This window comes from Panulirus ornatus, chromosome 29 (genome assembly GCF_036320965.1).
Source record: "Panulirus ornatus isolate Po-2019 chromosome 29, ASM3632096v1, whole genome shotgun sequence".
In the NCBI taxonomy this organism is placed as follows: domain Eukaryota; kingdom Metazoa; phylum Arthropoda; class Malacostraca; order Decapoda; family Palinuridae; genus Panulirus; species Panulirus ornatus.
The window spans coordinates 19,342,112-19,367,802 of NC_092252.1; the positions used below are offsets into that span (position 1 = coordinate 19,342,112).

A 25,691-nucleotide genomic window follows, 5' to 3' on the forward strand; every position below is an offset into this window, starting at 1 on the left:
GCACCGAAATCACAGCTCTCTCTCCACATCCATGCCCCACAAAACTTTCCATGGTTTACCACAGACGCTTCGTTTACCACAGACGCTTCACATGCCCTGGTTCAATCCATTGACAGCACATCAACCCCGGTATACCACATCATTCCAATTTACTCTATTCCTTGCACGCCTTTCACCCTCCTGCATGTTCAGGCCTTGATCGCTCAAAATCTTTTTCACTCCACCCTTCCATCTCTAATTTGGTCTCCCACTTCTTGTTCCCTCCACATATGACACATATATCCTCTTTGTCAATCTTTCCTCACTCATTCTCTTCATGTGACCAAACCATTTCAATACACCCTCTTCTGTTCTCTCAACCACACTCTTTTTATTACCACACATCTCTCTTACCCTTTCGTTTCTTACTCGATCAAACCACCGCACACCACATATTGTCCTCAAACATCTCATTTTCAACACATCCACCCTCCTCTGCATAACCCTTTCTGTAGCCCAAGCCTCGCAACCATATAACATTGTTGGAACCATTATTCCTTCAAACACCCATTTTTGCTTTCCAAGATAATGTTCTTGCCTTCCACACATTCTTCAGAGCTTCCAGAACCTTCTCCCCCTACCCTACCCTGTGACTCACTTCCACTTCCATGGTTCCGTCCACTGCCAAATCCACTCCCAGATATCCTAAACACTTCTTCCTCCAGTTTATCTCCATTCAAACTTACTTCCCAAGTGACTTGTCGCCTCAACCCTTCTGTACCTAATAACCTTGCCCTTATTCACATTTACTCTCAGCTTTCTTCTTTCACTTACTTTACCAAACTGAAAGTCACCAGCTTCTGCAGTTTCTCATCCGAATCAGCCACCAGTGCTGTATCATCAGTGAACAACAACTGACTCACTTCCCAAGCTCTCTCATCAACAACAGACTTTATACTTGCCCCTCTTTCCAAAACTCTTGCATTCACCTCCCTAACAACCCCATCCATAAACAAATTAAACAAGCATGGAGACATCACACACCCCTGCCGCAAACCATAATTCACTGAGAACCAATCACTTTCCTCTCTACCTACACGTACACATGCCTTACATCCTCGATAATAACTTTTCACTGCTTCTAACAACTTGCCTCCCACACCATATATTCTTAATACCTTCCAAAGAGCATCTCTATCAACTCTATCATATGCCTTCTCCAGATCCATAAATGCTACATACAAATCCATTTGCTTTTCTAAGTTCCTCTACCACTTCTGAAACCACACTGCTCTTCCCCAGTCTGATGCTCTGTACATGCCTTCACCCTCTCAATCAATACCCTCCCATATAATTTCCCAGGAATACTCAACAAACTTATACCTCTGTAATTTGAGCACTCACTTTTATCACCTTTGCCTTTGTACAAAGGCACTATGCAAGCATTCTGCCAATCCTCAGGCACCTCACCATGAATCATACATACATTAGATAACCTTACCACCCAGTCAACAATACAGTCACCTCCTTTTTTAATAAAAATAACTGCAATACCATCCAAACCCGCTGCCTTGCCGGCTTTCATCTTCTGCAAAGCTTTTACTACCTCTTCTCTGTTTACCAAATCATTCTCCCTAACCCTCTCATTTTGCGCACCACCTTGACCAAAACACCCTATATCTGCCCCTCTATCATCAAACACATTCAGCAAACCTTCAAAATACTCACTCCATCCCCTTCTCACATCACCACTACTTGTTATCACCTCCCCATTAGCCCCCTTCACTGATGTTCCCAGTTCCCATTTGTTCCCTTGTCTTACGCACTTTATTTACCTCCTTCCAAAACATCTTTTTATTCTCCCTAAGTAAATTCCCTAATTAATATTTTATGAAAATCTTGGGGCGTATGATATGATCTGCCACATCCTTATATGTTGATATCATATATGTGAGGTTCATGGAGAATCACAGTTGATTGACTCCATTGGTTTTTCTCATATTCTTTTTATGAAATTTTCAGAGATACTCTACATGTCAAAGGGCTTTTGCTGGACCACATTTCCAGCAAACATCACCTTGGCAACCCTGCTGCGTATGTGAACCAGCAAACAGATGGTTGGCATTCCAATGGAGAGCCGACAGGTTCCTTCACACATCACCTGCAGTTCACAAACTTGTACCTTTCATCTTGGCTGACATTGGAGAGGGCATCAAGGAGGTGGTCATTAAAGAATGGTAATTAAATCATGTTATGATTTTCTGTTGGATATCAAATAAGAAGTATGCAGTCTGTTTTGGAGGAGAGAGATGGGAAGTGAGTCAGTTGTTGTTCGCTGATGATACAGCGCTGGTGGCTGATTCGTGTGAGAAACTGCAGAAGCTGGTGACTGAGTTTGGTAAAGTGTGTGAAAGAAGAAAGCTGAGAGTAAATGTGAACAAGAGCAAGGCTATTAGGTACAGTAGGGTTGAGGAACAAGTCAATTGGGAAGTAAGTTTGAATGGAAAAAAACTGGATGAAGTGAAGTGTTTTAGATATCTGGGAGTGGAGCAGATGGTAGAAGCGGAAGTGAATCACAGGGTTGGGGAGGGGGCGAAAGTTCTGGGAGCGTTGAAGAATGTGTGGAAATCGAGAACATTATCTCGGAAAGCAAAAATGGGTATGTTTGAAGGAGTAGTGGTGATAACAATGTTATATGGTTGCGAGGCATGGGCTATAGATAGAGTTGTGCGGAGGAAGGTGGATGTGCTGGAAATGAGATGTTTGAGGACGAGATGTGGTGTGAGGTAGTTTGATCGAGTAAGTAATGTAAGGGTAAGAGAGATGTGCGGAAATAAAAAGAGTGTGGTTGAGAGAGCAGAAGAGGGTGTTTTGAAATGGTTTGTTCACATGGAGAGAATGAGTGAAGAAAGATTGACCAAGAGGATATATGTGTCAGAGGTGGAGGGAATGAGGAGAAGTATGAGACCAAATTGGAGGTGGAAAGATGGAGTGAAAAAGATTCTGAGTGATCGGGGCCTGAACATGCAGGAGGGTGAAAGGCATGCAAGGAATAGAGTGAATTGGAACGATGTGGTATACCAGGGTCGACGTGCTGTCAGTGGATTGAACCAGAGCATGTGAAGCGTCTGGGGTAAACCATGGAAAGTTCTGTGGAGCCTGGATGTGGAAAGGGAGCTGTGGTTTCGTTGCATTATTACATGACAACTAGAAACTGAGTGTGAACGAATGTGGCCTTTGTTGTCTTTTCCTAGCGCTACCTCGCACACATGTGGGGGGAGGGGGTTGTTATTTCATGTGTGGCGGGATGGTGATGGGAATGAATAAGGGCAGACAGTACGAATTATGTACATGTGTATATGCGTATATGTTTGTGTGTGTGTATATATATATATATACGTTGAGATGTATAGGTATGTATATTTGCATGTGTGGACGTGTGTATATATACATGTGTATGTGTGGGGTTGGGCCATTCTTTCATCTGTTTCCTTGCGCTACCTCGCTAACACGGGAGACATCGACAAAGGAAAATGAATATAATGAATAATAAATAATAGATAAATAATAGATAAGAAAAATAATAGAATATTGTTTCACAGACTAATTGCTAGAATTATGTGTTGTAGTAACTAATTCATAGATTTCATATATGTAAACTGCCTGTGGGGGTTCAGGAGCATTCTTCTCAAGGAAATCTTTCATGTACAGTAGTTGCTTTGGATTGCATGTCTGATCTTCACTTAACCTTAAAGGTATGAAAGCTGTAGAGTATTTTAGATGATTTTTTTTTTTTTTACATTGGAGTCGTAGACTAGAGCCCACATCAAGTCTGGGCCATAATTGAAATTTGGAGAGGTTAATGAAAGGGAAAAGGAAGAGACAAGGGAAAGTATTTACAAAGTTTGGAGGAAGTGAAAAACCTGTTTCAAAATGTGCCAGGTCATACTTATTTAGAAAGATATGAGAGAATAGAGGGTTGCCAGTAACTTGCCAAGTATTGCTTGGTCTAGCTAATGGTGGAGACAAGCAGCCAGCTTGGGAGCAAAAAACCAAAGTAATACCAATGGAGGAGGGAAAGTGAACCAAAGTAGCAGCATAGGGCAAGTGAGTCAAGTTTTGAAGTTAGTTTGGAAGAGTATAAAAGTTCAACTGCTTTCGACTCAACTCTCAAGTAAGGATGCAGAACTAAAACCACCCTAGATGTGAGAGCAGTACGTCATACAAGAATGGATCAGTCTTTTCTATAAATGGAGCAACTGTTCAGATGAAAAATTTCAACATTTAAACAGGACTCCCAGTTTCTTAGAGACAGATTTAGTTATTTCTATAACGTGAGGTTTCCAAGATAGTGTGGATGTTCCAGTAATACAAAGTATGCTCATTGAGTCAAGAAGTGAAATTACAGAACCCTTGATGGAGTGAGGAAAGTTGTGAGGAGTTTTCGATAGAAAGATGTGCAGAAACAGGGCCTTGGAGACATTAAACTTAATGAAATTTCATCTACCCCACTGAGATATCCTCTCCAAGTCTGAGTGTAATGAGAGAGTTGTGTCAAGACAAGATGCAGATCAATTGAGAGGAGCAGAGATGAAGGAGGTGGAGAAATGTAGTATTGAGTCGTCAGCATAAGATTGCAGTTGGTTATTTGTGGAAAAAAGAAAATTGCTGATGAATGGAGAAAAAGTATAGGAAACAGGATAGAACCATAAGGGACACCACTTTTGATGGAGAAAGGTTAGAGTCCGTTTCATCAGCAACCACAGAGATAGATCAGCCAGAGAGGAAGCCAGATATAAAGGAGCAAAGTGAGGGAAGGAAGCCAAAAGAGGGGAGCTTTGATATGAGACCCCCAATTGCCACACCCTGTCAAAAGCTTTGGATATATCAGGGGCATCTACATGGGATTCCTCAGTATCTTTCAGGGATGGACACCAATTATACCCTCACCTGCCATGTTACTTAACTTTATGTTTAAATCACCCATCACTAATACCTGGTATCATGCACCAAAACTGCTGACACACTCACTCAGCTGCTCCCAAGACACTTGCCTCTCATAATATTTCTTTTCATGGCCAGGTACATAAGCACCATAATTACCCATCTCCTGCCATCCACTTCCAGTTTTACCTACATCAATCTAGAATTTGCTTCCTTACACTCTATCACACACTCCCAACCTCCTGCTTTAGGAGTAGTACTACTCTTTCTTAGCTTTTGTCCTCTAACCCACCCCTGACTATACTCCTAAAGCATTTCCAAACCATTCTTCCCCTTTGCCCCTGAGTTTTGTTTCATTCAGAGCCAAAAGATCCCCAAATATACAACATATCTCTCCTTGCTTCTCATCTTGGTTACATCCACACACATTCAGACATTCCAATCTGAGTCTTTGAGGAAAGTGAGCACTCCCCACTTGGCTCTTTCTTTTGTTTCCTCATTTAGTAATCGAAACACAAGAAGGGGAATGTTTCCAACCTCCTGTTCCCTTCCCCTTTAGACAACTTTTATGACTCGCAGAGAATACAAAGGTAGAATTCTTTCTCCCATCTCAGGGATATATGTATACTTCATCGCCATTTTCCACATCAGTGAGGTAGCTCCAGGAAACAGATAAAGAAAGATCCATCCGCTTATAGACACACATATATACATGCATATACATGTGTATGTATGTAATGTCTGTGTATGTGTATGTACAGTTACACCACCGATTTCCAGGCACACTTGGTTCCAAAGCCTTGCTGGATTAAACATTTAGTTGGACCAACTATCGTCACACGATATTAATTCAACACACCTCTAACCAACTAATTATACATCCCCCATGTACATTGCCAGAATAATGCAATTTCGTCTGTATTACACACCTGCTCAGGACTGGGATGTGTCACCAGAATAATGCAGTTTTGCCTGCGTTATACACCTGCTCAGGACTGAGGTGCTCCTCTGCTATGAGTTTCGCAGATTTGTCCACATACTTAGCAGTTCCTTCGTGGTTTGCAGACCACTTTTCTCTGCACATTTTATTCATGGAAATTCCATGATGCTTCTTGAATCTTTGAAGCCATCCTTCACTATAGTCTCACTCATGTTGTGATTTAAGTTCTTTAAGCAGCAACTTAGTCTGGTCCATTATCATGCTACCAACAAGTCCACTTCATCACTCTGATGCTGTTGAAACCATTCTATCATCACTAGATCGTGCTCAGTACTTTTACCATCTTTCATAGTTTTTCTAATTGTCATTTGCTTCTTGGAATTGCTGTCAGCATAGAATTTCAATATTTTCTCCCTTTGCTTCTTTATATCATAAACAGTTGATGAACCAGTACTGTAGATGTCACACAGTTTACACACCAAAACACCACAGTCCATTTTGTTCAACATTTCTACTTTATCTTGGATCGATATGGACTGGTGTTTAGTTTGATGCCACGACTGACACTCTCATATGTCGTGGAAGCCATAGCTAGGGTTTGATTTAAGCAAAATAAGGTAAGAATCTCACAGAATTGCTGTATCACCACCAATAAGTTCAGTGTAAAGAATGGACATAAGAGTGCCCTACACACAACACCATCTGTGGCCGCCTAGTAAACTAGTCTGGTGGCTGCAGTAATCTCAAGTTCCCTCACATAATTTTGTCCAGACTAAAAGAGGTGCTGAACCATCAGTTGCCAGAAATTCGGTGGAGAAAGAATACTTCCCACGCTTTCCTCACGTGTCGTAGAAGGTGACTAAAGGGGACCTGAGCAGGGGGGCTGGAAACCCTCCCCTCCTTGTATTTTAACTTTCTGAAAGGGGAAACAGAAGAAGGAGTCACGTGGGGAGTGCTCATCCTCCTCAAAGGCTCAGACTGGGGTGTCTAAATGTGTGTGGATGTAACCAAGATGAGAAAAAAGGAGAGATAGGTAGTATGTTTGAGGAAAGGAACCCGGATGTTTTGGCTCTGAGTGAAACGAAGCTCAAGGGTAAAGGGGAAGAGTGGTTTGGGAAAGTCTTGGGAGTAAAGTCAGGGGTTAGTGAGAGGATAAGAGCAAGGGAAGGAGTAGCACTACTCCAGAAACAGGAGTGGTGGAAGTATGTGATAGAGTGTAAGAAAGTAAACTCTGGATTGATATGGGTAAAACTGAAAGTTGATAGAGAGAGATGGGTGATTATTGGTGCATATGCACCTGGGCATGAGAAGAAAGATCATGAGGTAAGTGTTTTGGGAGCAGCTGAGTGAGTGTGTTGGTAGTCTTGATGCAAGAGACCTGGTTATAGTGATGGGTGATTTGAATGCAAAGGTGTGTAATGTGGCAGTTGAGGGAATGATTGGTGTACATGGGGTGTTCAGTGTTGTAAATAGAAATGGTGAAGAGCTTGTAGATTTATGTGCTGAAAAAGGACTGTTGATTAGGAATACCTGGTTTAAAAAGAGAGATATACATAAGTATGTAAGTAGGAGAGATGGCCAGAGAGCGTTACTGGATTACGTGTTAATTGATAGGCGCGCGAAAGAGAGACTTTTGGATGTTAATGTGCTGAGAGGTGTAACTGGAGGGATGTCTGATCATTATCTTGTGGAGGTGAAGGTGAAGATTTTTAGAGGTTTTCAGAAGAGAGAATGTCGGGGTGAAGAGAGTGATGAGAGTAAGTGAGCTTTGGAAGGAGACTTGTGTGAGGAAGTATCAGGAGAGACAGTACAGAATGGAAAAGGTGAGGGTAAAGGATGTAAGGAGAGTGGGGAGGAATGGGATGTATTTAGGGAAACAGTGATGGCTTGCGCAAAAGATGCTTGTGGCATGAGAAGCATGGGAGGTGGGCAGATTAGAAAGGGTAGTGAGTGGTGGGATGAAGAAGTAAGATTATTAGTGAAAGAGAAGAGAGAGGCATTTGGGCGTTTTTGCAGGGAAATAATGCAAATGAGTGGGAGATGTATAAAAGAAAGAGGCAGGAGGTCAAGAGAAAGGTGCAAGAGGTGAAAAAGAGGGCAAATGGGAGTTGGGGTGAGAGAGTATCATTAAATTTTAGGGAGAATAAAAAGATGTTTTGGAAGGAGGTAAACAAAGTGCGTAAGACAAGGGAGCAAATGGGAACTTCAGTGAAGGGGGCTAATGGGGAGGTGATAACAAGTATTGGTGATGTGAGGAGATGGAGTGAGTACTTTGAAGGTTTGTTGAATGTGTTTGATGATAGAGTGGCAGATATAGGGTGTTTTGGTTGAGGTGGTGTGCAGAGTGAGAGGGGTTAGGGAAAATGATTTGGTAAACTGAGAAGAGGTAGTAAAAGTTTTGCAGAAGATGAAAGCTGGCAAGGCAGCGGGTTTGGATGATACTGCAGTAGAATTTATTAAAAAAGGAGGTGACTGTATTGTTGACTGGTTGGTAAGGTTATTTAATGTATGTATGTCTCATGATGAGGTGCCTGAGGATTGGCGGAATGCTTGCATAGTGCCATTGTACAAAGGCAAAGGGGATAAAAGTGAGTGTTCAAATTACAGAGGTATAAGTTTGTTGAGTATTCCTGGTAAATTATATGGGAGGGTATTGATTGAGAGGGTGAAGGCATGTACAGAGCATCAGATTGGGGAAGAGCAGTGTGGTTTCAGAAGTGGTAGAGGATGTGTGGATCAGGTGTTTGCTTTGAAGAATGTATGTGAAAAATACTTAGAAAAGCAAAGGATTTGTATGTAGCATTTATGGATCAAGAGAAGGCATATGATAGAGTTGATAAAGATGCTCTGTGGAAGGTATTAAGAATATATGGTGTGGGAGGCAAGTTGTTAGAAGCAGTGAAAAGTTTTTATCGAGGATGTAAGGCATGTGTACGTGTAGGAAGAGAGGAAAGTGATTGGTTCTCAGTGAATGTAGGTTTGCGGCAGGGGTGTGTGATGTCTCCATGGTCGTTTAATTTGTTTATGGATGGGGTTGTTAGGGAGGTAAATGCCAGAGTTTTGGAAAGAGGGGCAAGTATGCAGTCTGTTGTGGATGAGAGAGCTTGGGAAGTGAGTCAGTTGTTGTTCGCTGATGATGCAGCACTGGTGGCTGATTTGTGTGAGAAACTGCAGAAGCTGGTGAGTGAGTTTGGTAAAGTGTGTGAAAGAAGAAAGCTGAGAGTAAATGTGAATAAGAGCAAGGTTATTAGGTACAGTATTAGGTACAAGTCAATTGGGAGGTAAGTTTGAATGGAGAAAAGCTGGATGAAGTGAAGTGTTTTAGATATCTGGGAGTGGATCTGGCAGTGGATGGAACCATGGAAGCAGAAGTGATCATAGGGTGGGGGAGGGGGCGAAAGTTCTGGGAGCGTTGAAGAATGTGTGTAAGTCGAGAACATTATCTCGGAAAGCAAAAATAGGTATGTTTGAAGGAATAGTCGTTCTAACAATGTTATATGGTTGCGAGGGGTGGACTATGGATAGAGTCGTGCAGAGAGGTTGGATGTGCTGGAAATGAGATGTTTGAGGACAATATGTGGTGTGAGGTGGTTTGATTGAGTAAGTAATAATAGGGTAAGAGAGATGTGTGGTAATAAAAAGAGTTTGGTTGAGAGAGCAGAAGAGGGTGTTTTGAAATGGTTTGGTCACGTGGAGAGAATGAGTGAGGAAAGATTGACCAAGAGGATATATGTGTCGGAGGTGGAGGGAACGAGGTGAAGTGGGAGACCAAATTGGAGGTGGAAAGATGGAGTGAAAAAGATTTTGAGTGATTGGGGCCTGAACATACAGGAGGGTGAAAGGCATGCAAGGAATAGAGTGAATTGGAACGATGTGGTATACCGGGGTCGACGTGCTGTTAATGGATTGAACCAGGGCATGTGAAGCGTCTTGGGTAAACCATGGAAAGTTCTGTGGGGCCTGGATGTGGAAAGGGAGCTGTGGTTTCGGTGCATTATTACATGACAGCTAGAGACTGAATGTGAACGAATGGGGCCTTTGTTGTCTTTTCCTAGCGCTACCTTGCGCACATTTGGGGGGAGGGAATTGTTATTTCATGTGTGGCGAGGTGGCGTTGGGAATGAATAAAGGCAGACAGTATGAATTATGTACATGTGTATATTTTTATATGTCTTTGTGTGTATATGTATGTATACGTTGAGATGTATAGGTATGTATATTTGCGTGTGTGGATGTGTATGTATAAACATGTGTATGTGGGTGAGTTGGGCCATTTCTTTCATCTGTTTCCTTGCGCTACCTCGCTAACACGGGAGACAGCGACAAAGCAAGATAAAATAAATAAATGAATATATATGTTGGAAAGGATCACAATTTTGTGCGTGATCAAGATATTCCTTTGAGTTCATTTTCCCCGTGGACTCATAGGAATGCATATGTGGGTGTTTATGTATAAATATGTGTATATAAGTGGATGGGCCATTCTTTGTCTGTTTCATGGCGCTCCCTCGCTGATGCGGGAAACGGCAATTATTTATAATAAAAAAAAAGACACTCCTACATATGAATATACACATATACATACACACACAGACATATACATATGTACACATGTACATATTCATACTTGCTTGCCTTCATCCTTTCCCGGTGTAACCCTGCCTCACTGGAAACAGCATTGCCACCCTCTGCATCAGCGAGGGAGTGCCAGGAAAACAGACAAAGAAGGCCACATTTGTTCACACTCAGTCTCTGGCTGTCATGTTAAATGCACTGAATCCACAGCTCCATATCCACATCCAGGCCCCACAGACCTTTCCATAGATTACTCCAGACGTTTCGCATGCCCTGATCCAGTCCATTGACAGCACGTCGACCCCAGTATACCACATCATTCCAATTCACTCTATTCCTTGTATACCTCTCACCCCCTTGCATGTTCAGGTCCCGATCACTCAAAATTTTTTTCACTCCATCCTTCCACCTCCAATTTAGTCTCCAGCTTCTCATTGTTCCCTCCAACTCTGATGCATATTTCCTCTTTGTCAAGCTTTCCTCACTTATCTCTCCATATGTCCAAACCATATCAGTGCACCCTTTAGGGAGAATAGAAAGGTGTTTTGGAATTAGGTTAATAATGTGCATAAGACAAGAGAACAAATGGGAACGTCAGTGAAGGGGGCAAGGGGGGGGAAATGATGACGGGTGGTGATGAAGTAAGGAGATGGAGTGAGTATTTAGAAGGTTTGTTGAATGTGTTTGATGATAAAGTGGCACATGTAGGGTATTTTGGTTGGGGTGGTGTGTGAAGTGAGAGGGTCAGGGAGAGCGGTTTGGTGAAGAGAGATGTGGTGAAAGCTTGCAGAAGATGAAATCTGGCAAGGCTGCAGGTTTGGATGGTATTGCAGCTGAATTTAGTAAGAAAGAGGGTGACTGTGTTGTTGATTGGTTGTTAAGGATATTTATAGTATAAATGGATCATGTTGAAGTTCCTGAGGATGGGCAGAATGTATGTATAGTGCCATTGTACAAAGGCAATGGGTATAAACATGAATGTTCAAACTACAGAGGCATAAGTTTGTTGATTATACCTGGAGAATTTTATGGAAGGGTATTGACTGAGAGGGTAAAGGCATGTACAGATCATCAGATTGAAGAGGAGCATTTAGGTCACTAGAGATCATTACACCCAAATCTTTTTCCTCACCTTTTGCAGCTCAACAATATCTTACCTTATCATTTCTATTGTGGATATGTAAAACTTTGCACTTGTGAATAGGAAAATTCATTCAGCATCTGTGAGCCAATTTCATCAATTTGTTTGTGTCAGTGTGAAGTTGCAGATGTTTGAGTTCACTTATAGATGCATTTCTGAGCTTAGTATCATATGCAAATTTTGATATCTTACACAAGAGCCCATTATCAATATCTTTGATATATCTTTCTTTCTTTCATACTATTCGCCATTTCCCGCATTAGCGAGGTAGCGTTGAGATAGAGGACTGGGCCCTTGAGGGAATATCCTCACCTGGGCCCCTTCTCTGTTCCCTCTTTTGGAAAATTAAAAAAAAAAGTGAGAGGGGAGGATTTCCAGCCCCCCGCTCCCTCCCTTTTTAGTCGCCTTCTACGACACGCAGGGAATACGTGGGAAGTATTCTTTCTCCCCTATCCCCAGGGATAATCTTTGATATATATATATATATATATATATATATATATATATATATATATATATATATTTTTTTTTTTTTTTTTTTTATACTTTGTCGCTGTCTCCCGCGTTTGCGAGGTAGCGCAAGGAAACAGACGAAAGAAATGGCCCAACCCCCCCCATACACATGTACATACACACGTCCACACACACAAATATACATACCTCCACAGCTTTCCATGGTTTACCCCGGACGCTTCACATGCCTTGATTCAATCCACTGACAGCACGTCAACCCCTGTATACCACATCGCTCCAATTCACTCTATTCCTTGCCCTCCTTTCACCCTCCTGCATGTTCAGGCCCCGATCACACAAAATCTTTTTCACTCCATCTTTCCACCTCCAATTTGGTCTCCCTCTTCTCCTCGTTCCCTCCACCTCCGACACATATATCCTCTTGGTCAATCTTTCCTCACTCATTCTCTCCATGTGCCCAAACCATTTCAAAACACCCTCTTCTGCTCTTTCAACCACGCTCTTTTTATTTCCACACATCTCTCTTACCCTTACGTTACTTACTCAATCAAACCATCTCACACCACATATTGTCCTCAAACATCTCATTTCCAGCACATCCACTCTCCTGTGCACAAACTCTATCCATAGCCCACGCCTTGCCACCATACAACATTGTTGGAACCACTATTCCTTCAAACATACCCATTTTTGCTTTCCGAGATAATGTTCTCGACTTCCACACATTCTTCAAGACTCCCAGGATTTTCGCCCCCTCCCCCACCGTATGATTCACTTCCGCTTCCATGGTTCCATCCGCTGCCAGATCCACTCCCAGATATCTAAAACACTTTACTTTTTCCAGTTTTTCTCCATTCAAACTTACCTCCTAGTTGACTTGACCCTCAATCCTACTGTACCTAATAACCTTGCTCTTATTCACATTTACTCTTAACTTTCTTCTTTCGCACATTTTACCAAACTCAGTCACCAGCTTCTGCAGTTTCTCACATGAATCAGCCGCTAGCGCTGTATCATCAGCGAACAACAACTGACTCACTTCCCAAGTTCTCTCATCCCCAACAGACTTCATCCTTGCCCCTCTTTCCAAAACTCTTGCATTCACCTCCCTAACAACTCCATCCATAAACAAATTAAACAACAATGGAGACATCACACACTCCTGCCGCAAACCTACATTCACTGAGAACCAATCACTTTCCTCTCTTCCTACATGTACATATGCCTTACATCCTCGATAAAAACTTTTCACTGCTTCTAACAATTTGCCTCCCACACCATATATTCTTAGTACCTTCCACAGAGCATCTCTATCAACTCTAGCATATGCCTTCTCCAGATCCATAAATGCTACATACAAATCCATTTGCTTTTCTAAGTATTTTTCACGTACATTCTTCAAAGCAAACACCTGATCCACACATCCTCTACCACTTCTGAAACCACACTGCTCTTCCCCAATCTGATGCTCTGTACATGCCTTCACCCTCTCAATCAATACTCTCCCATATAATTTACCAGGAGTACTCAACAAACTTATACCTCTGTAATTTGAGCACTCACTCTTATCCCCTTTGCCTTTGTACAATGGCACTATGCACGCATTCCGCCAATCCTCAGGCACCTCACCATGAATCATACATACATTAAATAACCTTACTAACCAGTCAACAATACAGTCACCCCCTTTTTTACTAAATTCCACTGCAATACCATCCAAACCTGCTGCCTTGCCGGCTTTCATCTTCCGCAAAGCTTTTACTACCTCTTCTCTGTTTACCAAATCATGTTCCCTAACCCTCTCACTTTGCACACCACCTCGACCAAAACACCTTATATCTGCCACTCTATCATCAAACACATTCAACAAACCTTCAAAATATTCACTCCATCTCCTTCTCACATCACCATTACTTGTTATCACCTCCCCATTAGCCCCCTTCAGTGAAGTTCCCATTTGCTCCCTTGTCTTACGCACTTTATTTACCTCCTTCCAGAACATCTTTTTATTCTCCCTAAAATTTAATGATACTCTCTCACCCCAACTTTCATTTGCCCTCTTTTTCACCTCTTGCACCTTTCTCTTGACCTCCTGTCTCTTTCTTTTATACATCTCCCACTCATTTGCATTTTTTTCCCTGCAAAAATTGTCCAAATGCCTCTCTCTTCTCTTTCACGAATAATCTTACTTCTTCATCCCACCACTCACTACCCTTTCTAATCAACCCACCTCCCACGCTTCTCATGCCACAAGCATCTTTTGCGGAAGCCATCACTGCTTCCCTAAATACATCCCATTCCTCCCCCACTCCCCTTACCTCTTTTGTTCTCACCTTTTTCCATTCTGTACTCAGTCTCTCCTGGTACTTCCTCACACAAGTCTCCTTCCAAGCTCACTTACTCTCACCACCCTCTTCACCCCAATATATGAAAGAAAACCCTGTCCCAAGACTGATCCTCATGGTACACCACATATTACATCTAATCATTTTGAGGCTTGACCATTAATCGTAGCTCTTTGTTTATGGCCAGTCAGTCAGTTTTCTATCCAGCAAAGCACAACTCCATCTGTGCCATGTGAAAAAATTTTTCAGGAAATTTTAATGTGGAACCTTATTGAATGCTTTTTGAAAATCTAGGTAGATGACATCAACTACTTTACTTTCAACATATATGTTGACTACATTGTAAAAGAAATCAAAGAGATTTTTTTATTAAGTTTTGGTCCGCTGAATAGTACACAGTTGTGTCTTAAATGATAGTCTCCATATGTTTTCCAAGAACAGACATTAAGCAAATCAGACAATTATTTCCTAACTTTGACTTATTACCTTTGTTGAATATCATTGGTACATTGATAAACTTCCATTTATCTACAGCTTTCCCCATGGCAAGTGACTTATTGAAAAGTGCAGTCAGAGGCTTAAGTATCTCATTTTTCGTCAGTTTCGTTGTCTTTGGGTTGAACTTACCAGGGTCTGCCAGTTTGTTTATGTTCATTGTATTTAATGTTGATGGAATGTCTTCAGCTTACCTGTCAAATTGTTGCAGAGCGTTCTCCCCTCTTGTTAGTGAAGCTGGCTTTGGGACATGAGTTTTCACTTTAATCTTCAATACATATGCAAAAGAATCATGGCATAGTTGTCTTGAACCAAGTCATTATTTTCCAGAATTAATGGACCAATTGATTGGATGATGACTCTTGCTTCAACATAGCTATAACACTCCATAAGGTTTCTTTTGCTATTTTTGGCAAAATGCACTTCACATTGATGCTTATTTTGTTGTGTAAGTCTTTTGGTTTGTGTATACAGACTTACATATTCTATCATGTTGGTTATTGGTCTCTTTGAGCTTTTTATGAGCTACTTTCTTAGACAACAAAGACATTTCTTTATTTAAACATTTCACAACCTTTCAGAAATAGACCATTTGCTACACAGACACCATTATTCCCTCCGTTGCTTTGAAAGTTTTGCTGAAGCTATTCCTTTGTATGTTCATGATGTGAACATTGACCATATCATCCTAAATTTACTGATCATGAGCAATGTAAAGTGTAAAATTGGGATTTGTTAGTGACTTTCATGTTGACCAACATACAGTGTGGAAAGCAACCTTAAAAGTGATTTTTCAGTGATTGCTTTAACCAAACTTTTCTCCAGCTTTGATGTTATTAATGAGAGCCTCATGTGTAGTTTGAACTAAATCCGATGTATTCTCTTTGCAAGTAAGTTCCCTGAATAATTAGTTAATGGCATTATCAGGCAAATCTAGGCAGAGTCCATGCCCAGAGATACTGTAAAGGGATTCCTCCACTTAGATACTAATATGTTAAAATCTAATATGTCAGAATCTTGTTCATTACAGGTTTCTGTATGTTGAAATTTTATATGACAGAATCTTCTTCATTGCAGATTTCTGCTAACTGATCAGAAAATCTTTAATCTACCTCTGATGTCTGCACAGGGCACCTAAAAAGTAGTCTTTCTGTTATTTTCTTACAAAACTTATCTTTGATTTCTAAAATAATGGCATTGAGATTGTCAACGGCTGCAACATTTTTCACTACAGGAGTAAAATTAGCTTTAACAGAGAGCAAGACAATACCATCTGGTCAACTTTACCTATCACAATTGAACAAAGTGTACCCTGGAATTGCTTATTCGGCAAGGAAATCTCTTATTTATTGATATCTCATTTGTCTTGATCACTGATCTTCTCATTCATAGGAAACAGCTTTTCATGAGATCAGAACTTGATTTTTAATCTTTGTTTTTATTCAAGTTGAGACACGTGTGATGATTGTGTAAACCTTGAATCTTCATTTGGTTTTACTAGGTTTATCAAGGAAGGAGACACAGTTGCCCAGTTTGACAGCATTTGTGAGGTGCAGTCGGATAAGGCCTCTGTAACTATTACCAGCCGTTATGATGGAGTCATTCGGAAATTATATCACGAGGTCGATGATACTGCCCTTGTTGGTAAACCCCTCGTAGACATAGAGGTGTCCAAGGAAGGTGAGTAAAGAAAAGTTGCTATGTAATCATTTATCTCATAACTTATGGCTTTCATAAGGATTCAGAAACAACTGAAAAAGAAATTGGAGATGTTTATATCATTCCAGCATGGCTAGAAGCATTTGATATTTTGGTTGTTTGCATAAATACCTGCATATGTGCATTCATGTGTGCATGCTTACTTAGTTTTTTTTACTTTTTAACCATGGCTATGGATACATCATTTGAAGTATGCTTAGACTGTCCATCCATGTTTTTGATTAGATTTGTAGCTAGTTTTTCTTTGAATTGCCTGATTATATTTGCATTTAGATGCAGTTATCTTTGTCCTGTGGACACATATCTTTTATTTCAAGTCTTGTACATCAGTTCTTTCTCCAACCCTCATCAGTCTGTTTCTACATGACTTTGTATTACCATCTTCAGACCACAGTGTGAAGATCCTCACATGCAGATTATCTTGCATTATGTCACCCCTGACACCACAAAAGAAACAACAAAGGTACAACACTGCTTTCAAATACTGAAACAGTGGCTCAACGAGAACACATTGTTTACATCTCCAAAGAAGTCTTCAGTCATTTTTTTTTTTACCTCAGACAGACACACATATAACCTGCATCTTCCTGCCACTTAGAATGGCCAATCACTTCCATTTCACAAGGCACCAACTAGTATAGGCATTACATACAACACGTTCATGACATTCACTCCCTACATGACAAATATGAACACAAAAACAGCAAACTAATAAATGCCCTCAGAACTTTAACTGGCAACAGATTTAGGCATAAAAGGAATCCCATAGTATCCTATTTAAGCAATTCATCCACTCCATCCTAAGCTATGCCACACCATCCTTGTTATTCACCCTTGCAGAAACAGATAGAGTAACGCTACAAATCAGAGCACCGAGGACAATCACTAGCTGTCTAGCAACTCAAACATCCAACACCTACACAATGAAACAAATATTCTCCCAATACAATTACACCTCAATATGTTCATCACTTAGTTTTTTGCAAGAGCACCAGACCCTGCTCATCCAAACCACTCCATTACAAACCACCAATTTCCAAGTAGAAATAAAAAGCTTACCCCTGCTTCATACTTCAGTAACCTCTACAGCCTCTACTCAGTTCCCCGACCTCAGTAGACACAACATTGACAAAACATTTGTAATAAGCTCTAAACACCCATCTTCACAGCTCGGTCTCCATTGAATACCATCACACCTGATATGAGGCTTTCTGAAACCACACTCCTCAGACATATACAAAGTACACTTTTCGTGTATGCTCTAAAAATTACTCTTCCATACAACATTACAAATACTGATGTAGTATATCTCACCCAAAATGCAGCTACCCCATTGTAGACATTGAGCACTTATTGCTCACTTGCATTACATTCTCCTAACATAGTCACACACACCCTACTACACTTTACATACAACCTCTGGTTCTGCCTGATGGATGCAGCTGGCTTTCTGAGCTCTGCAGGAGTCCCTTAAGAGATAGAAAGGGCTTATGGGGCAGGGAGGTAGGTCATTCTACATTGTGTTGTTATGGTAGGTAGGTCTGCATCTCATTGTTACCTCATAGTTGTAATGAAAGTTCAACATCTTCACTGTGTCTAACAACTATTATAAGTGTGATATTGAGAAGTAAACATCAGATGGTGTAGATAGGACTATCTGGATTTCCAGTTACCCATTTCTGTTATGGAAGGCTGTGGACCTTTTAAAATTTCCTTTTCATGGATATGTTCAGTCTCCTTATCCATTGATTTATCAGGTTAGGGGATATAGTGATCACATTGTCTGTAATATCAAGCACCAATAAAAGAATTACTGTCCTGACTTATAAATGTTAAAGTGATGTTAGAAATAAATCTATATCCTCTGTATTAAGATTACTGTTCTTGCATATCACCTTAACAGAATCAGGCAACTGGATTAGGTGTGATACCTTCTCCTAACTTGCACCATGCAGCTGTTCTTATATTTTTACATCTTTGTTTCCTCTTTTTTCCTTTTTCCTTTTTTTGTAGGTCTAATTCAAAGCTTGGCCTTGATGAGAACCTCTGTCAGTGACTACAGCTTGTAACATTCCATTGAGTCATGCCACTTTTATGGCTCAATGTAGTCCAGTGTATCCTGCCATGATATTGGTTGTAAACGTTTCATTCTCTTATCTAAAGTCCTAGCTGATGTATGATTTCACTTCTACTGTATAGATATGAGTAGCAACCTAACATCACAGCTGGAGAACTTATCATGCATCACAGTCCCCCATGAATTGTCAAAGAAAGTGTAACTGAATCATCTTGACAGGAAGTGATATTTGCAAAACTATTTATTTATTATGCTTTGTCGCTGTCTCCCGCGTCAGCGAGGTAGCGCAAGGAAACAGACAAAAGAATGGCACAGCCCACCCACATACACATGTATATACATACACGTCCACACGCGCATATAAACATACCTATACATCTCAACGTATACATATATATACACACACAGACATATACATATATACAAATGTACATAATTCATACTGTCTGCCTTTATCCATTCCCATCGCCACCTCGCCACACATGAAATATCAAACCCCTCCCCCCCATGTGTGCGAGGTAGCGCTAGGAAAAGACAACAAAGGCCCCATTTGTTCACACTCGGTCTCTAGCTGTCATGTAATAATGCACCGAAACCACCGCTCCCTTTCCACATCCAGGCCCCACAGAACTTTCCATGGTTTACCCCAGACGCTTCACATGCCCTGGTTCAATCCATTGACAGCATGTTGACCCCGTTATACCACATCGATCCAATTCACTCTATTCCTTGCATGCCTTTCACCCTCCAGCATGTTCAGGCCCCGATCACTCAAAATCTTTTTCACTCCATCTTTCCACCTCCAATTTGGTCTCCCACTTCTCGTTCCCTCCACCTCTGACAGATATATCCTCTTTGTCAATCTTTCCTCACTCATTCTCTCCATGTGCCCAAACCATTTCAAAACACCCTCTTCTGCTCTCTCAACCACACTCTTTTTATTACCACACATCTCTCTTACCCTATCATTACTTACTCAATCAAACCACCTCACACCACATATTGTCCTCAAACATCTCATTTCCAGCACATCCACCCTCCTGCGCACAACTCTATCCATAGTCCACGTCTTGCAACCATACAACATTGTTGGAACCACTATTCCTTCAAACATACCCATTTTTGCTTTCCGAGATAATGTTCTCAACCCACACATTCTTCAAGGCTCCCAGAATTTTTGCCCCCTCCCCCACCCTATGATTCATTTCCGCCTCCATGGTTCCATATGCTGCCAAATCCACTCCCAGATATCTAAAACACTTCACTTCCTCCAGTTTTTCTCCATTCAAACTTACCTCCCAATTGACTTGACCCTCAACCCTACTGTACCTAATAACCTTGCTCTTATTCACATTTACATTCAACTTTCTTCTTTCACACACTTTACCAAACTCAGTCACCAGCTTCTGCAGTTTCTCACATGAATCAGCCACCAGCGCTGTATCATCAGCAAACAACAACTGACTCACTTCCCAAACTCTCTCATCCACAACAGACTGCATACTTACCCCCCTTTCCAAAACTCTTGCATTCACCTCCTTAACAACCCCATCCATAAACAAATTAAACAACCATGGAGACATCACACACCCCTGCCACAAACCTACATTCACTGAGAACCACTCACTTTCCTCTCTTCCTACACGTACACATGCCTTATATCCTCGATAAAAACTTTTCACTGCTTCTAACAACTAGCCTTCCACACCATATAATCTTAATACCTTCCATAGAGCATCTCTATCAACTCTATCATATGCCTTCTCCAGATCCATAAATGCTACATACAAATCCATTTGCTTTTCTAAATATTTCTCACATACATTCTTCAAAGCAAACACCTGATCCACACATCCTCTACCACTTCTGAAACCACACTGCTCTTTCCCAATCTAATGCTCTGTACATACCTTCATACTCTCAATCAATACCCTCCCATATAATTTCCCAGGAATGCTCAACAAACTTATACCTCTGTAATTTGAGCACTCACCTTTGTCCCCTTTGCAAAACTACTATTGTAATAAATTTTGCAGTAAAAGAAACAATATGTTGTTTCAGTTTTTTTTGTGTTGATAGCAGTAGATATCTAAGTACAAGTACACCACTAATTTTTCGGCACTCTTGGTTGCAAAGCCTTACGTAACGGATTAACCATTTTGCAGGACCAACTAAGAATGATTTATCAACACACCTCTAACCCACCAATTATACATCTCCCATGTGTCTAAAGTATACCATGGACTGCTAGAAATTTAGATATTTAGATTAAACAAATATTAAATGTTTGAGCACCCTAAGATGGGAAGTCTGTCCTTAGATTGTTTGAATCCTATGGAGTCTTTTTCGTCTTTTGTTGTTAGTGTTTTCCTAGGTGTGCATTGCCAGAATAAAGCAGTTTCGTATTCATTATAAACCTGCTCAGGACTTAGGTGCTTATCAGCTAAGAGTTTCATAAATTTGTCTACATACTTGGCAGTTCCTTCGTGGTTTGCAGACCGCTTTTCTCCACACACTGTATTCATGGAAATTCCATGACACTTCTTGAATCTTTGAAGCCATTTTTCATTGTAGTCATGCTCATGTTGTAATTTAAGCTCTTTATGGAACAGCTTACCCTGGTCCATTATCATTCTACCTGAAAAGTCCACTCCATCACTCCAACGCTGTTGAAACCATTCCACCATCACTCGATCGTGCTCTGTACTCTTACCATCTTTCATAATTTTTCTAATCGTCATTTGCTATGATGAACCAATACTGTAGATGTCACACAGCTTACACACCGAAACACCACGGTCCATTTTTTTCAGTAGTTCTACTTTATCGATGTGGACTGATGTTTACGTTTGACACCATGACTGACACTCTCATATGTTGTAGAAGCCATAGCTAGGGTGAAGTTTTAAGTAAAGTAAGCTAAGAATTTTTCAGAATTGCTGTATCACCACCGACATGTGCAGTGTAAAGAATGTAAATAAACGCGCCCTACACACAACGCCATCTGTGGCCGCCCAGTAAACTAGTCTGGTGGCCATGGTAATTTCAAGGTCCCTAATGTAATTTTGTCCGGACTAAAGGAGGTACCAAACCATCAATTGCTGGGAATTCAGTGGTGTACCTGTAATGCATAAAGATGTAAGAAATACTTATAATGTAAAGAATTTTGTGAATTATACACATGCATTTTGTTAGATGATGCCTGGTAACAAAATATAAGGTGTTTAATGTGTTGATGTGTCCATGGAATTAAATCACACTTGAAAAAAGGCTGTGGGCATCAAATGCTTACGTGAATAATGAGGATATTTTGCCAACACCTAGCCCCATCATTTCAGCATTCCCTATACCAAAAGCCCCTGATCATCATGTACTTACATAAATAATGAGGATCTTTGCCATCACCAGGCCCCATCAGTTCAGCACCTCCCATCCCAGTATTGATGATAGTGTTCTACGTTTTTAGTTAGTTTGATCAGTAGTATGAAAATATTTATGTACTTTAGAATACACAAAACAAATCCTGCATAATAGAAGGCTTGACATTAAAGAATACTTGTCTCTATAGAATCCTTCCCTTGTGTGATTGTAATGTATAATGGTAATGGTTGGTTTTGTAGGCTTTATACTTTTCATATTTACTGCTAAGAGTGAAAGTCCATGAACCAGTGAAATTAGAGTTGATCCAGTTTATATTTTTAGCATTTTAGATTAGATAAGGGACACATAGTGCTTGATGGCATTTTGATTCTTTTTGTTGAAACTGTATTCTTGCAAACTGTGCAGTCTTACCAGATCATTTCACCTGCTCACATGTTTATTATTCTTATTATCATACTTAATCGCTTTTTCCTGTGTCAACTAGATAGCTCAAGGAAACAGACAAAGAATGGCCCAAAAGACTGGGCTAGCAAAGAGTGCTCATTGTATGAAAATCTAGAATTACAAAGAATGACCTGTGTCAATTAATTGTTATGGTGTCATGTATGACAAGGAGAGACTGAATGTTGTGGACAGAATGTAGTAGCCCACATGTGGGTGAGGTAGAAAGAAAAGACTGCTACCTGTGTCAGAGGAGTTCAATTTGACAACTCCTGAAATGCTAGCTGACTATGCAGCCATCACTAACCCTCCCAGTACCTAGGTAGGTAGTACTGGTAATATACCTACCAGATCGTTAGCTGCCTTCCAGTTTCCACCTTACTCATCCTCTCTATATGTTTAAACCTTTTCAGCACGTCCTCCACAGTTTTCTCAAAGATACTACACTTACTATCTCATTTTTCTGTCATAGGGACACTCCTCACTCCATATTTTGCCCTCTAGCATTTTATTTCCCACACATCCACCCTCTTTTGTACTTTTGCAATTAGGGCTACCCTTGTTACTGCTCCCATTTGTTCTCTTTTTCTCCTCACACTGTTCACCTACTTCTAAAATATTTTCTTGTTTTTTTTGAAGTTTGCCAATACTTTCTTCCTCTATCTCTCATTTGCCCTCTTTTTCTTTCCCAGAACCATCTCTTGACTTCCTGCCACATCATCTTGTATATTTCCTTATCACTTGCACTTTTCCCTACAGATAACCTTCATGCACCTGTCTTTTCTTTTCTCTAACTTGCTCATCCTACCACTCACAATCCTTTCTCACATGCCTATATCCCAGCTTCTGCATGCCACATATAACCACTGCTACCCTAACAATCATCCACTCTCCAGGTTTCATTTACTTTCAGCATTTGCCATTCTTCACCCAATCTCTCTTGGTATCTCCTCATACAAACTTACTTTTATCACCCTCTTCCCACACATTTCATTTCCTTGTATCCCAAAGCCTCTATAAACTTTCATCTTCTTCCAACAAGGAGTGATTGGACATCCCACCAGGAACCTATCTCACCACATTTACATTTAAGTCTCTCCTTAGCACAGCTATTATTTACTACATAACACAGTAATGCCCACTCACTCTTCCCACCCGTGCATACTTATTCATTTCATATTCTATTATACTTTGTCGCTGTCTCCCACTTTAGCGAGGTAGCACAAGGAAACAGCCGAAAGAATGGCCCAACCCATGCACATACACATGTATATACATACACGTCCACACACGCACATATACATACCTATACATCTCAACGTATACATATGTATACACACACAAACATATACATATATACATGATTCATTCTGTCTGCCCTTATTCATTCCCGTTGCCACCCCTACACACATGAAATGACAACCCCCTCCCCCCGCATGTGCACAAGGTAGCACTAGGAAAAGACAACAACGGCCACATTCGTTCACACTCAGTCTTGAGCTGTCATGAATAATGCACCGAAACCACAGCTCCCTTTCCACATCCAGGCCCCACAAAACTTTCCATGTTTTACCCCAGACGCTTCAAATGCCCTGGTTCAATCCATTGACAGCACTTCGACCCCGGTATACCACATCGTTCCAGTTCACTCTATTCCTTGCATGCCTTTCACCCTCCTGCATGTTCAGGCCCCGATCATTCAAAATCTTTTTCACTCCATCTTTCCACCTCCAATTTGGTCTCCCACTTCTCCTCGTTCCCTTCACCTCTGACACAAATATCCTCTTAGTCAATCTTTCCTCACTCATTCTCTCCATGTTACCAAACCACTTCAAAACACTCTCTTCTGCTCTCTCTACCATACTCTTTTTATTACCACACATCTCTTTTACCCTTTCATTACTTACTCGATCAAACCACCTCACACCACATATTGTCCTCAAACATGTCATTTCCAGCACATCCACCCTCCTCCGCACAACTCTATCGATAGCCCACACCTCGCAACTATATAACACTGTCGGAACCACTATTCCTTCAAACATACCTATTTTTGCTCTCTGAGATAACATTCTCGCCTTCCACACATTTTTCAACGCTCCCAGAATTTTGCCCCCTCCCCCACCCTATGACTCACTTCCACTTCCATAGTTCCATCCGCAGCCAAATCCACTCCCAGATATCTAAAACACTTCACTTCCTCCAGTTTTTCTCCATTCAAACTTACCTCCCAATTGACTTGTCCCTGAACCCTACTGTACCTAATAACTTTACTCTTATTCACATTTACTCTCAGCTTTCTTCTTTCACACACTTTACCAAACTCAGTCACCAGCTTCTGCAGTTTCTCACCTGAATCAGCCACCAGCGCTGTATCATCAGCAAACAGCAACTGACTCACTTCCCAAACTCTCTAATCCACAACAGACTGCATACTTGCCCCTCTCTCCAAAACTTGCATTCACCTCCCTAACAACCCCATCCATAAACAAATTAAACAACCATGGAGACATCACGCACCCTTGACACAAACTGACATTCACTGAGAACCATACACATGCCTTACATCCTCGATAAAAACTTTTCACTTCTAACAACTTGCCTCCTACACCATATATTCTTAATACCTTCCGCAGAGCATCTCTATCAACTCTATCATATGCCCTCTCCAGATCCATAAATGCTACATACAAATCCATTTGCTTTTCTAAGTATTTCTCACATACATTCTTCAAAGCAAACACCTGATCCACACATCCTCTACCACTTCTGAAACCACACTGCTCTTCCCCAATCTGATGCTCTGTACATGTCTTCACCCTCTCAATCAATACCCTCCCATATAATTTCCTAGAAATACTCAACAAACTTATACCTCTGTAATTTGAGCACTCTCCATTATCCCCTTTGCCTTTGTGCAATGACACTATGCAAGCATTTTGCTAATCCTTAGGCACCTCACCATGAGTCATACATACATTAAATAACCTTACCAACCAGTCAACAACACAGTCACCCCCTTTTTAAAAAATTCCACTGCAATACCATCCAAACCCCCTGCCTTGTCGGCCTTCATCTTCCACAGAGCTTTTACTACCCCTTCTCTGTTTACCAAATTATTGTCCCTAACTCTCTCACTTCGCACACCACCTTGACCAAAATGCCCTAGATCTGCCACTC

At 40.9% G+C, this 25,691-nt stretch overlaps 1 protein-coding gene across 2 annotated transcripts in view; it reads left to right on the forward strand.

The window, feature by feature from the left end:
* The window catches only part of Dbct (Dihydrolipoamide branched chain transacylase E2), a 183,478-nt gene that overhangs the window by 16,040 nt on the left and 141,747 nt on the right, over positions 1 to 25,691 (forward strand). The window contains exons 2-3 of one of the 2 annotated variants that reach the window (XM_071679364.1): positions 2,002 to 2,216; positions 16,395 to 16,573. In XM_071679364.1, the coding sequence (XP_071535465.1) occupies positions 2,002 to 2,216; positions 16,395 to 16,573 (394 nt within the window). The remainder of the gene's footprint in view (positions 1 to 2,001; positions 2,217 to 16,394; positions 16,574 to 25,691) is intronic. The other variant, XM_071679365.1, reaches the window with a different exon arrangement.